This window comes from Lottia gigantea, assembly GCF_000327385.1.
Source record: "Lottia gigantea unplaced genomic scaffold LOTGIsca_16, whole genome shotgun sequence".
Classification (NCBI taxonomy): domain Eukaryota; kingdom Metazoa; phylum Mollusca; class Gastropoda; family Lottiidae; genus Lottia; species Lottia gigantea.
In genome coordinates this window covers 3,606,997-3,619,396 of record NW_008707965.1, presented here as the reverse complement: position 1 = coordinate 3,619,396, position 12,400 = coordinate 3,606,997, and the positions used below count along the sequence as shown (strand labels likewise).

Genomic DNA, 12,400 nt, shown 5'->3' with positions numbered 1-12,400 from the left:
TTTCAGACTTGCTGTCGAGGGCTGTATTCACTCGTGAACAATCCAATCAAATCACTTTATCTACAAACTATACAAGAAAGGTGGCTATGGTAGTCACGCAATAGGTCGATTTTATTTTTAAGAGTGTAGCTTTGATTCGCTACGCATCGCTTAACTTCGCGATTTCAAGACAAATTTGTCAACGCCAGTTTGTTTCGTCTGTCTCTGATTGGTTGCAAAGACCAAAGCGAAGCGAAGAAGTAAGGCCCCCTCCAACTTCTTTGCCTAGCTTGAAAATGAATTTGCGAAGGTACAATAAAGGTGCAACTTCGTTTCATAGCCTAGCTTTGAAGCTTGCTACGCTCGAGCGAAGAAAAATATGTGCTTCGTTTAGCTTAGTATAAATCGGACTTTGACAAATTTCGTTTTAGCTTGAACTTGTGAAGATTCTCTATGAGGGTTGAACCTTTCAAACTGAATAGTAATAACTTTATTTCAATTGAAAAGAAAGTCTGTCTATTTATGGTACTATTGGAATTCGACGTCTTTTTTTTTTTTTTTGGCCAAAATCTTCCTTTTTGCTCATTGTGACGTGAAGTGTTAGATGAAGAAACGTTAAATCAAATTCTCCAGCTCCAATACATCTTTATTCGTCTCGGGTATTATTCATTTATAACCTGAATCTCAAAGTATCCCCACACAATAGCGATTACCAGTACCGTACGGTTACGAATAATGAAAGTGGTCATGAGATCCGAATGTAACTCACAACTCAGTTGCATGAGAATGCGTTCGAAACTTGTGACCGCTGTTCTTATTCGCAACCATACACATCTGGTGACAGATAAGGTCACATTAAATGGGTCATGTACTTTTTAAAAACAAAAGGCATGGGTAAGTTGGCGACATTGCCAAAAATAAAATACCATTTGACCCCGTGTGTCAGTCTGGGTTAAACAAGACTTTGAAATAATGTGACCCCACCACCTTTAGCGGTATGTTCAGATTGAATAACCACACGCCAAAGATCAGTATGCGGCTTGTTTCCTTGTTATATAAAAGGTGCTACCCGGAACTATGGTCTACACTCTCTTCTTAATAAATTTCACTGATGAATCGGATTCATTAAAGGGCCATTACCGTCCAATATCAGTGGTTCAACTACTCTAGGGACTGGTAGAACCGAATCCACCGCCCCCATTCCTAAAGGAGATCCTCACTTCTAAAAAAAATACAATGTTTTAAACAAAAAAATATACCCTAAGCAAGCGTCTTAAAGGATAGCAAACCGATGCTGTGTTAACAATATATTAGAGCATGTGTCAACAATACTCCTCGTGGACGGACCACAACCCTTTATTGAACTCTCAAGCATCTAGATGAGCCAATTTCCAATGTTTTCATATCGATTGAAATGAACAAATAACTATTTTCAAACACACTTATCTGTAAATTTAAGGTACACATTTTTCCCTAAAGAGAAGCCAGTACATACGTACAGCTGCGGTGCCTAGGCGACTGACTTAATCGTGCTTCAAATGTCGGGGTTGATATTCAAACTGCAGAAGTGCTGTGGACGTACCATAGGTTCTTGAATTGAATGTCACTGTGTTCAATTACTAGCAATCTAGGACCTTCGTTCAGAGGTCACGACATTGGCATTTTGATTCTAAAAAAGTTTTGGACATTTTCCTTTAAGAAATTAACAGTCATTGTTGTTGTTTGATTGACGCAAGTTTGAATATTTTACTCGTTTCCTGAATATTGTCAATTCTTATAGGCTAGTAGTTTGCACAATGTTTTGGATTCGTGGGCTCGAATTTTGAAAAAAAGTGAACCTTGAAGTTATATTTGGAACAAATTTAAGGATATCTGGATCTGCTTTGAATTCCTGATAACTGTAAACCCTTGAAGTAATTTATGAGAATATATTCCAGGATTTTTGAAAAACGTTGAATTCCAGAGGCCGTTTATAAATAACTGGGATCTTTCGTTCATGTTATCGATGTTATTACTGAAGAGTTCATTTAACTTTTGTATGGAATAAAGACATAAATAAACGTTTTCTTTGAATTTATTAGGAGCAAGGAATAAGAAGATTACAGAATTACCAACATGGATGTCGCGGGCAGGACCAGCCGTCCGCGGTGTATGCCGTGTAGGGCAGACTATAATGTACCTGACGAGGGTGCCGGGTGTTGTGAGAGGCTGAAATACGCCTTTATGTGCCCACCCCATGGGAAGTTAGCTATGTGGATTTCCAAAATATTGGCTGCAGCAGCTATCTGGGGAACATTTTGGGCTATAACAGGAGATCAAGCTCTACCAGGAGGGAATTTCTTCGCCCTGTTGGTGCTGATCTATGGTTGTGTGGTTGCAGCTGCTATTATAGAATTAACTCCCTTTCCACCCTTGTTAGGTAAGTGTTATACACTGCTTTTTCAACATTGTTTATTGTGTTATTATCAACCATTTATTTGAGCAACATCTTACTCTCAGAAAAGGAAACCTATCAATCTTTACATTGCATACCTTCATGAGTTAAAAGAACTTCAGACGAAAAATGAAACCCGAATTCCAAAACAACATATTGACAATACATTCATCGGTAGAAGTTAACAACAGCCGTAACAGTCTACTAATGATCCACAGAAGCTGGAAAACCTTTTTTTGAACCCCTGTGGACCTTCACTGAGAGTCCATTGGGTCTCCTGACTCTCCTTGGAAGTCCTTCTCTGTAAACCACTAAATAATGACCAATGAAACTGAATTAGTTCAAAGGATTTCAGATTTTGTTGTTCTATTCTAGGTATGTTATTGGTCGGATTCTGTCTCAGAAACGTCCCCGGAATAGACATTGGTAGAGATATAGAGAAAGCTTGGGCTTCCAATTTAAGGTGGATATTAATATATATAATTTATATCTTATTAGCTTAAATAGAACTAAAATCGAGTTTTACGTCCGATATTCCTACTCTGATTCGACTAAGAAAAAGGCATTATTCTTTTTTTTTTCATGCACAGTTTGTAGCACAGGTGGTCTCGGTTTAGATTCTCTTTTATCACATTCTTTCAATGTTACCCTTCCGACCTGTTTCATCACTGCAAGGGGATAATCGCTGGGTTAATGGTCACAGCATATCATCTTGAGATTGGCCTGTACCTGACTGTGCTGATGAATGAAATGAATTCTGCAACATGAAGGGTCAAAGCCAATACTTGCAGGTGCTTGCTGTGCCAATGATTGTATGCAATGGACAGAATAAATATATATATACCAAATACTAACGATCCGAACCGTAAAAAAAAATCCGCAATCCAAACAACACATTGACGAAACATTAGTAACTGGTAACTTTAAGTAATTTAAAGTTAAGTTGGAGTTAACCTCAAAATATAGAATGTATTTGTACAATTGCCTGTTTCGTCTTTTCCAGAACTATAGCATTGGTGGTAATCCTAATTCGAGCTGGCTCGGGACTGGATCCCAATGCTCTGAGAAAAGTGAAATGGATGGCGCTAAGACTGGCGCTGTTCCCCTGTATTGTTGAAGCTGGTGTAGATGCTGTGGTAGCTCACTTTCTGTTGGGATTTCCTTGGATCTGGGCGGTCGTTCTGGGGTAAGTTGCTGCTTTAGTTTGAAATTTTAAAAGTTACTGACAGGTGTGATATACGATTGTTTAGGTCACAGCTGTTCAAGCTCTAAAAGGGAAAGTACTACTAATGTACCACTGTGAAGATTTGCATTCGCCTTGATGAAGCTCGCCTTCAGTTCTGTATATATGCTTTTGTGGACTTTAAGATCATAAATTTTGAGAGGTAGCAGCAAAAGAATAAAGTGTTATAAGCGACAACTCTCCTACTCCTACATTAGCTACCTTTTTTCAAATATATGACTTTTTCAGGTTCGTGATGTCAGCTGTCTCACCCGCCGTAGTTGTTCCCAGTATGATCGGAATCCAAGAGAAAGGTCTTGGAGTTGACCAGGGAATTCCTACCCTTCTGATTGCTGCCTGTAGTGTTAATGATGTCATAGCTATCAGTGGGTTTGGTATTGTTCTTGGAATGGCATTCTCTAACGGTAGGTACCAACCAGAAAGCTTGAATCTAGGATCCATCATCTTTACAATGTCAACCTATTATGAATTTCTTGAAGTTTCGTTCTTGACGCGACCATACTTCCCCCTTTTGATAATAATGATAATAATAATAATTGTTATATCTACATCTGGGTACAAAATTATGTCCAACGTTACTGATGAGCAGCCAAATCAGATCCTGAGTACCAACCTGTCTTCCATCCTGTTCTTTATAGACAAAACAATAGTTGAATTTGTGGAACGAGAGTTAGCTATCTTTCAGTGAAAACTAAATCATCTTTATACCCTCACCGTACTGCGACGGCCGTAGCTAAGGTGGGGTAAGGTTCCATTACTGTAACTTAACATCATATACAACTGCCCCTCGGGATATATTATTTGCCCCTCCAAACAATCAAGTCGTACCTGCCACGGAGCAGTTACCATGATTTGTATTCGTTACGTATGTGTTTTTTTTTTCCAGCTGATCTGATCTATAATATATTTCATGGACCTCTGGAGTTATTGATTGGTGTTGTGTTTGGTGTGGGTGTCGGAGTTTTTCTCTGGTTTATACCCAATAAAAACAGTGTAAGTAGTGCACGTTACTCATGGGAATGGACCACTACTGGTCAATTTACAGATTGGGATGGTGGAAGGGAGAAATGGATCACTATCTTAAAATGGTTAGTGCGTGTTAAAACCGACCACCCGGGGATTTAAGGTGGAGTAACTGCTGATTTTCCTGTAAAAAATAACCAACGTCGCGAGGGATATAATTTGGAACTCAAATGATAATATTAATTCTATGAACAAAGGACACCTTTAGGGCACCCTTGATCTGGTGTGTACGGCCCTACCCGTTTCGCTCAGATTGAACTCACTAGAACAACTAAGCAAGAGTGAATTCTTGACCTGTGCTAATGCTAACAAATGCTGTGACGCTTTGCCACTTTGGGGCAAAGAATAATATCTATTTGAAAATTTCTTTCCAGAAAAATCTTTTAATGTACAGATTTATCATGATCATCGCTCTGGGTTTATTGGCCACGTTTGGATTCCGGGTAGCCGGGTTTCCAGGAGCGGGTACCCTCGGTACACTAATCTTAGCTTTTGTTGCTGGTATTGGTTGGAGAAAACGGGGCTGGACTAGTTCCGAAGTAAGTTAAATTCTTTATTTTGAGTAAATCCTTATCTGATCCTGGTCTCAGAGTCACAAAAATTTCTCATGCTCAGCTTAGATTTTATTTAAATCATGCCCTTTCACATCAAGAAAAGGTAAAATTTGAAGATTACCCCTCGCTATCAGTGTGTTTTATAAAACTAGTTCATCCAGAGTCCGGTCAAATGCTTTTGATGAAAATACATGCATAATAATAAATAACCATATTGTATTTTCAGTTCCCAATTAAAAGTGTTTTAGCTAAATGTTGGAAAGTGTTTCAACCTCTACTGTTTGGTTTGATTGGTAATGCTGTTTCTATTGAGAATCTACAGACTGGTAATATAGGTAGGTAGATGTTGATACACTCTGGTATATAAGCGAATCTAGATGTCCTGTTTCATGCTTGTATGCGCAAGTGACGCCGGGTGAAACTTTGAATAACAACATGTTTCACGTTCTGTATTTATATATCTAAATTTTGTTTTATTCAGGTCTTGGAATTGCCATGTTGTTTATTGGTCTGGGTTGTCGATTGTTCGTAACATTCTTCTCTTCCTATGGCATGAATTTCAATTTAAAAGAGAAAATTTTTATCACGATATCGTGGCTACCGAAAGCTACTGTACAGGTAAGGAGAACCACTGGTTATCAATCGCCTACGATAGTATTGCAGTATCTATCACGATATGAAAAATATCGAATACTTTTGTACATCGATATCATACGATAGGTATTGCAGTATTTCTCATGATATTGCGAATATCGAAGACTTGAATACAGATATAATCGATATCATACGATAGGTATTGCAGTATTTATCACGATATCGCGGATACAATTGTATATCGGTATTGGCCTAAAGCTACTATACAGGAAAGGAAGATGTGATTATCATAATATTGTATAATGTAACGATATCTTTGTAAATTAAAGCTGCTATACAGGTCCATTTCATAAGAAATGGTATAATTTATATCGTACGATATCGAGGTTATGACTGATTTTTGTGATTATTATGGTTTAAGTGTAATTCTTGTATCATCAGGCTGCTATTGGTCCCGTTGCCCTGGATACAGCTATAAAGAATGGTGCTGGTGATGATGTCCTCGGCCTGGCAACCACAGTAAGTTTGTAATTGTTTTATTCCGATACTACTTTTCATTATGAAATACTTATTCACTTATAATTGATATACTTCCTCGTCTAAAAAGTTCATTAGCTGCTCCAATGTTCGTCAAAATATTGTTTTAGATTTCGGGTTTCGTTGAAGTTTTTTTTCTCTAGAGACAATAACAGAACTGGACTAATCATTCCAAATCCTTTATAGATAGGCCCTGAAGTGTACAATTGGACAATTTTCAAAATTAACTTTAAGATTGAATTTTTACATGTTGATTTGAATTCTGGTAGAGTTTTGGTGGTAAATTAGTAAAATAATCTGATAGTCGTCTACTTTTGGTTCCCTTCCACTGAATAAAAAAACACATTCATTCGTTTTTTTGTCCATTCATTCATTCATTCATTCATTCATTCTATCGCTCGTTTTGCACGCCACTCATTTCGATATTTCAGATCTTAACATATGCAGTGTTATCGATATTGATAACAGCGCCGTTGGGGGCAGCAGGAATTGGATTATCTGCCCCTTTCTTGTTAAAGAAGACCGACGTTCCCATGGAAATAAATGTGGAACCAGATGACAATAAAAAATTTGAAATTCAACTTCCAGACTCAGCTCAGAAGAATGGAATTTCCAATCCTGCTTTTACCAATTCCACTACTGACGTTTCTACTGTAGAGAGTACTCGGTTTTAAGCTCCCCGTATTTTGCTAAATCGTTAAATTCATGACTGCTGTTTCTAATGACAAAATATTGCGAAATTTCGACTTATACCTCGACTGCTATAGCCACTAATCTTGTATCATGGAAGTAAATTCGGCAATTTGATTGGATTGCTCGTTAGCGTATACAGCCAATCACAGCCCTCGACAGAAAGACTGAAAACATTTTTGGATTATTGTTCACAGTCTGTCTGTCGAGGACTCTGATTGGCTGTATTCTCTAACTTACAGTCCAAATAAATCACAAACTTCGTGATAAAGAACAACATGTGTCTAATGATGCCAAGGTATATTAAGAAGTTCATATCTTGACATAGTGAAGATGACTACCATGTAAACGTTTGTGTTTAAATGTCAACTGTATGTTATTGTTTGTAAATATGTATATAGGTCTCGTTATTTTAAACCAGCGGATCCACGTGACTTACACATTTAGTTGTTGAATAATATTAAAGTTAGTTCTTAGACGGATACAATTTTATGTATTGACCAGGTGGTAGAAAGGATTCTTAATTGTGAACCTGAGTTTTAATCCTTGTTTATCATAGTTGTAACTTTCTTTTTTGTCTTTTTGTGTTTCAAGAGTTGGTTGGTAGGTAGGTAGGTGGCTACAGGGGCATGGAGGGGCATGCCCTCCCCCCCGAAACAAAATTCTGACGGGTACCCATATCATGACAATATTGATATTGATAGTAAATTTATTAATTGTTTCTTTTACTCGAAATAGTGATATTAAAGTTATATTTGTTTTAGGACTGCTGGTCTATACTTTAAAGGAGTTTCGAACCTATTTAAAGGTAACGATCCCTTCATAAAGATATAAATTGTAAATTAAACTGTGTATATTATATATTGTAGACTTTTAGCGGTGTACATAAATAAAAATATTAATTCTGATGTGATTCTTTATTGAAATCTATTTACAGTCAATAGTAGTAGTCAATGACACCATTGTGGTCTGAAGCCAAAGCTGTCACTATTAATAGCAGTTACCTCCCTTACACCATGCTTAGACAAGTCGACTGGTCCACACTAATCCTAAGCGCAATGTTAAACCTTTCCAATTGATAGGAGGATTTTAACGATTGTTGTAATCGATCCCAGCCTGGTTTTATGGTCCAACTAATAAAGTTGGATTCGTAATTTCTTTGCACAATTATAGGACAGAAGAATTCCTTGTTTTTAAATGCTAAGAAAATGTGAAGGCCTTATCGTTGCTCTTAACAAAATAACATCGGGAATCCAATATCCCGTGGCATTTTTACAGAACATTTAGTCTTGTAGTAAAATAGGCATCCTTATGGAATTCACCAGGATTATCGTTTTTGTCATAGATTAAGGTCAGATTAAAGGAGTCGCTATCAAAAATTTTGTAGGCTAATATTTTAATATTTTTGCCTGAAACACCAGATACCAAGTCTTTGAAACAATTACATCCTGTTAGTCCCATCAGTGGCATATTTAGGAGTTGGGTAAAAGCACACACACATAGACACACCCCTTCAGGCCTGTGAAAGGTCTTATTTTGAAAAATTCAGCTCAGGCCATCTAAAATCCGCTGGCTTCTGTGGAACTCTAGCAGCCCCCAAACACCAAGACCGAAATATCTGCTTATATCCAGACTTTGGGTCTTTGGCCTTGATGATACCGACTTTAAAACACTATAGAATTTAATATCGGTCTAAGTATACAAGAGTTGTCTTTTTGAATTTTCAAGGAAGCTGCATCCATTCTTTCAAGTAAGTGGCATCTTGTTCCACTATTTCTCTCTATATTTGCCTTGCTCCGTTTCAAAACCATGAAGTCATATTGTAGATTCGTTATAAAAGAAATCCTACCCTAACTTTTCAAAAGCCGTTTTTACTGGACTGATTTAAAAGAATCTTTGTAAGAGAGTTTGTATAATATAATATGACTCTGTAGTGATGTATGTAGTAAATAATTTACTACAATAGATACCGTGATGGTAGATTGGTATTTGAGTTATTATTAGCCTGAACATTGTTGGAAAAAATGATAACAAGGTTTAATATCTTGTTTTTTGAATATATAATATTTTGGTATTCCCAGAATCAACAATTGTAATTTTAATTTAAAACAACCATTTAATATATGAATTAATTATAAAGAATAAGAATATCTTCAGGTCTAGAGTTTCATGCATATTCAAATCTAATAAAATTTATGGTAAATCTAGCCAAGACTGAGTTGGAGCCTCCCCCTGGGGAATTTTTTTATATATGCTATCCTACATTCTGAGACCCCTCTGTAAGTCAAGTCAATGCCTCATTTTCTTAAATAAGGACAATGATATTGGTTGTGAACCATTTTATATTGTGTGTTTACAATACTTACTGCGATACATATTCTAGTTTTGTATTTTTTTTATCGTGGGGTTTGGTGCCTTTAAAGGAAGGGGCCAGTAGACTTGGTTCAACCAGTCTCTATTTTAGTTGAGCCAGTGATTATTTATATCAGAATTTTTCAGTATGTAAATGTAATAGAAATCTTCTGTTCTGACTTATTTTCAAAATTACTGTAGGTCTTAAAATCCAGGCTATGTTTTCTCAAAACGATCTTAGCGCTAGGATGTCCTAGAATCAATGTTAGAAGATAAGAGCATCGGACATCCTAGTGCTAAGATCGTTTCGAGAATACGTAACCCGGATCATAACTGTACATTTTAGAAACCAATTCAAACATAAATGTCCACTTTTCAAAAAAATTTAAATTCTGTTTTTCATCATCAAACCATGAGAGAAAATTATGCAAAACGGCAGATCCTTATCTTCATTAAAATAATTTGAATAAATTTGACATTGGCAATATTTCATGTCATTTTTCATCTCATTAAAATGTGCATGAATTGCCATTATTTTTGATGAAAATTGAAAATGACACGGATTTCCCAACTTCGAAGAAATATTTTCTCAAAGGAATGTAGCTAATTTGCATATGTCTGTCACATGATGGAAGTTAATTTGCATAATGGTTGTCGTGTAATGATAAAATTATAGTTAATATTTTAACCCATGGCATATTCCATCCATCTTGAAATTCCCGGAGCACTTTACATCGTGTCAGAGTTGATTAGCCAGAAATGTTAAAGAGATGCCAGCAAGGGGTTGAATTGTTCATGTCCTACCCCCAGAGGAAAGTAAACCCACGGATGGCTCTCGTTAACAATTAAAGATGTCATGATCTTTTCTGTAACCTGGAGAAAGAAATTCTACCTCTTATAATGCACATAAAATTTAACTTCATAAACTTGGCTAATAAAGCATATATTCATCAGTGGATTACCTGGTGTTATAACAAAACAACAGAATCCCTGTTTAACACCTTCTAGATGTTTTACAATAATTACATAGTTATAAGGATAATTCTTAGTTTTATTGATTTATTTGATTATAGAAGAATTCTATTGTATAGTTATAACATTGGGTAAGTCCAGGAAATATACAATAAATGTATAGAGCACTATTTTGACAGTGAGAATATTTTGTTATTGTAACTTTTTAAGGTTATAAAACTAATATTTAAAAAAATAAAACGAAACATTTGATCAACCCAATGATATTTCAACTGAAGGAATTAAAGTTATTTGAATGATTTGTCTGGTAAACGATGACATTTTCTACCACTCTTAATTGGTGTTTTGGTGTCAAGGTCATGTAATTTAGTGTGAAGGTCATGATATTATCGTGTTAGAAGTTGAGGAATTGTGATATTTTATATCTATTATCAAAGTTTATATGATAATTTACATACAAACTAGTTTCTAGTTTAGGACAGGGTATGCTTACTTCTCTAGACACCTGCTACCACTTTTCATTATTAAATACTTACTCACTTGCAATCGATATACTTCCTCATGTGAAAAGTTACATTCCCCTCCCCCCTTCAGCTATCTAATTCCTTCCTCCTCAGTCATTAGATAACCCCCTAATGCCCTATCTCTCAACCATTTATTGCCCCCCTCCCCCTCAGCTATCGAATGCCCTCATCTCGGCTATCTAATGCCCTCCCCTCAGCAATTTGATGCACTCCCCTCAGCTAGCTAATGCCCTTCCCTCAGCTAATTTAATACCCTCCCCTCAGCAATTTAATGCCCTCCCCTCAACCTATCTAATGCCCTCCCCTCAGCAATTTAATGCCCTCCCCTCAACCTTCTAATGCCCTCTCTTTCAACCATTTATTGCCCTCCCCTCCCCCTCAGCTATCTAATGCCCTCCCCTCAGCTATCTAATGCCCTCCCCTCAGCTATCTAATGCCCTTTCCAGCTTAGCTATTAAATGCTCCTTTCCGCTTCCCTCATAAACAGAACATTCAGTTTTGTCTTTTAATACAACTGAGTTGAGATGAAAGTGTCTGGATGACTGAAGGCTATATTAATATTATCCAGACGGTAATGAAGTGTAGACTATATAATATATAAAGTAATGAAGCGTAGGGAAGTTTATTATTTTAATATCAACTTGTCATAAACCCACTCAACTGGATGATAAACTTATTTTAAGCTTTGTTAGTGTTTTGAGTACTGTCAAACAAATGGCAAGCTTTTTAGTCAGCAATAGTACCTCAATAAAATTGTAATATAATTTGGTACGCTTTATAAAACGGTAATGACCTAATCAAATAGTCATTAAAATATATAATCTGTATGTACATAGAGCAATTAATAAATCAATATACACATGAAAATGAGGCTCTATAGTTGGAAATTGAAACCTGATGCTAGTGTCCTGACAAAATTTCCCTCATTGCACACTGCATTGTGTTACCCATCTTCATTGGCAAAATTTGGACCAAAAAGGAAATAAAACTAAATTTCAATTTGAAAATATACTATATGGTATGAAACAAAACAGATGTTTGTAATACAATGTAACTATTTACCAAATAGTTGTGAAAATCCCCTAAAGTGCTACAGTGTGTTTTTGGGAGTCATGGTGGCTCAGTGAGTTAGACGTTTGCTTGCATAGGTCGAGATAATACCTTCGGATTTTTAACGTGCTACAGGCTGTGCACATTAAAGATCCCTCGACAGTTGGAAATCGAAAAAAGAGCAAGCTAATGCCGCTGTCCTGGCAAAATTTCCCTCATTGCACCCTGCATGGCATTGCCCGTCTTCATTAGCCCAAATGGTGCAGATAAGTAGGACGTAAAACTCCATTCATTCATTCATTACAGTGTGTTTTTTTCTCGATATTTTGGAGCAAGGGCAATAACTCTGTATATAACTTATATGTGCATCATTGTTTGTGAATTTTCATATTGACTATTTATTATATATGTGTACTACAGGTTTAACCTTGACAAGATTTTTTAATTT

The 12,400-nt window shown here is 36.4% G+C and overlaps 1 protein-coding gene across 1 annotated transcript; it reads left to right on the top strand.

Moving 5' to 3' along the window:
- Positions 1–2,181: 2,181 nt before the first annotated feature.
- LOTGIDRAFT_186688 (hypothetical protein) lies at positions 2,182–7,961 on the top strand. Its single transcript, XM_009051052.1, has 10 exons — positions 2,182–2,402; positions 2,769–2,876; positions 3,417–3,599; positions 3,885–4,060; positions 4,543–4,649; positions 5,054–5,218; positions 5,460–5,568; positions 5,715–5,851; positions 6,269–6,325; positions 6,796–7,961. The coding sequence occupies exons 1-10, from the start codon at positions 2,203–2,205 to the stop codon at positions 7,036–7,038; spliced, it is 1,485 nt and encodes a 494-aa protein (XP_009049300.1). The 5' UTR covers positions 2,182–2,202; the 3' UTR covers positions 7,039–7,961.
- Positions 7,962–12,400: the final 4,439 nt, after the last annotated feature.

Coding starts and splice junctions, on each gene's coding strand:
- LOTGIDRAFT_186688 (XM_009051052.1), top strand. CDS start 2,203: ATGTGCCCACCCCATGGGAAGTTAGCTATGTGGATTTCCAAAATATTG. Junction 2,403..2,768: donor TTTCCACCCTTGTTAGGTAA/GTGTTATACACT, acceptor AAAGGATTTCAG/ATTTTGTTGTTCTATTCTAG. Junction 5,219..5,459: donor GGGGCTGGACTAGTTCCGAA/GTAAGTTAAATT, acceptor TTGTATTTTCAG/TTCCCAATTAAAAGTGTTTT.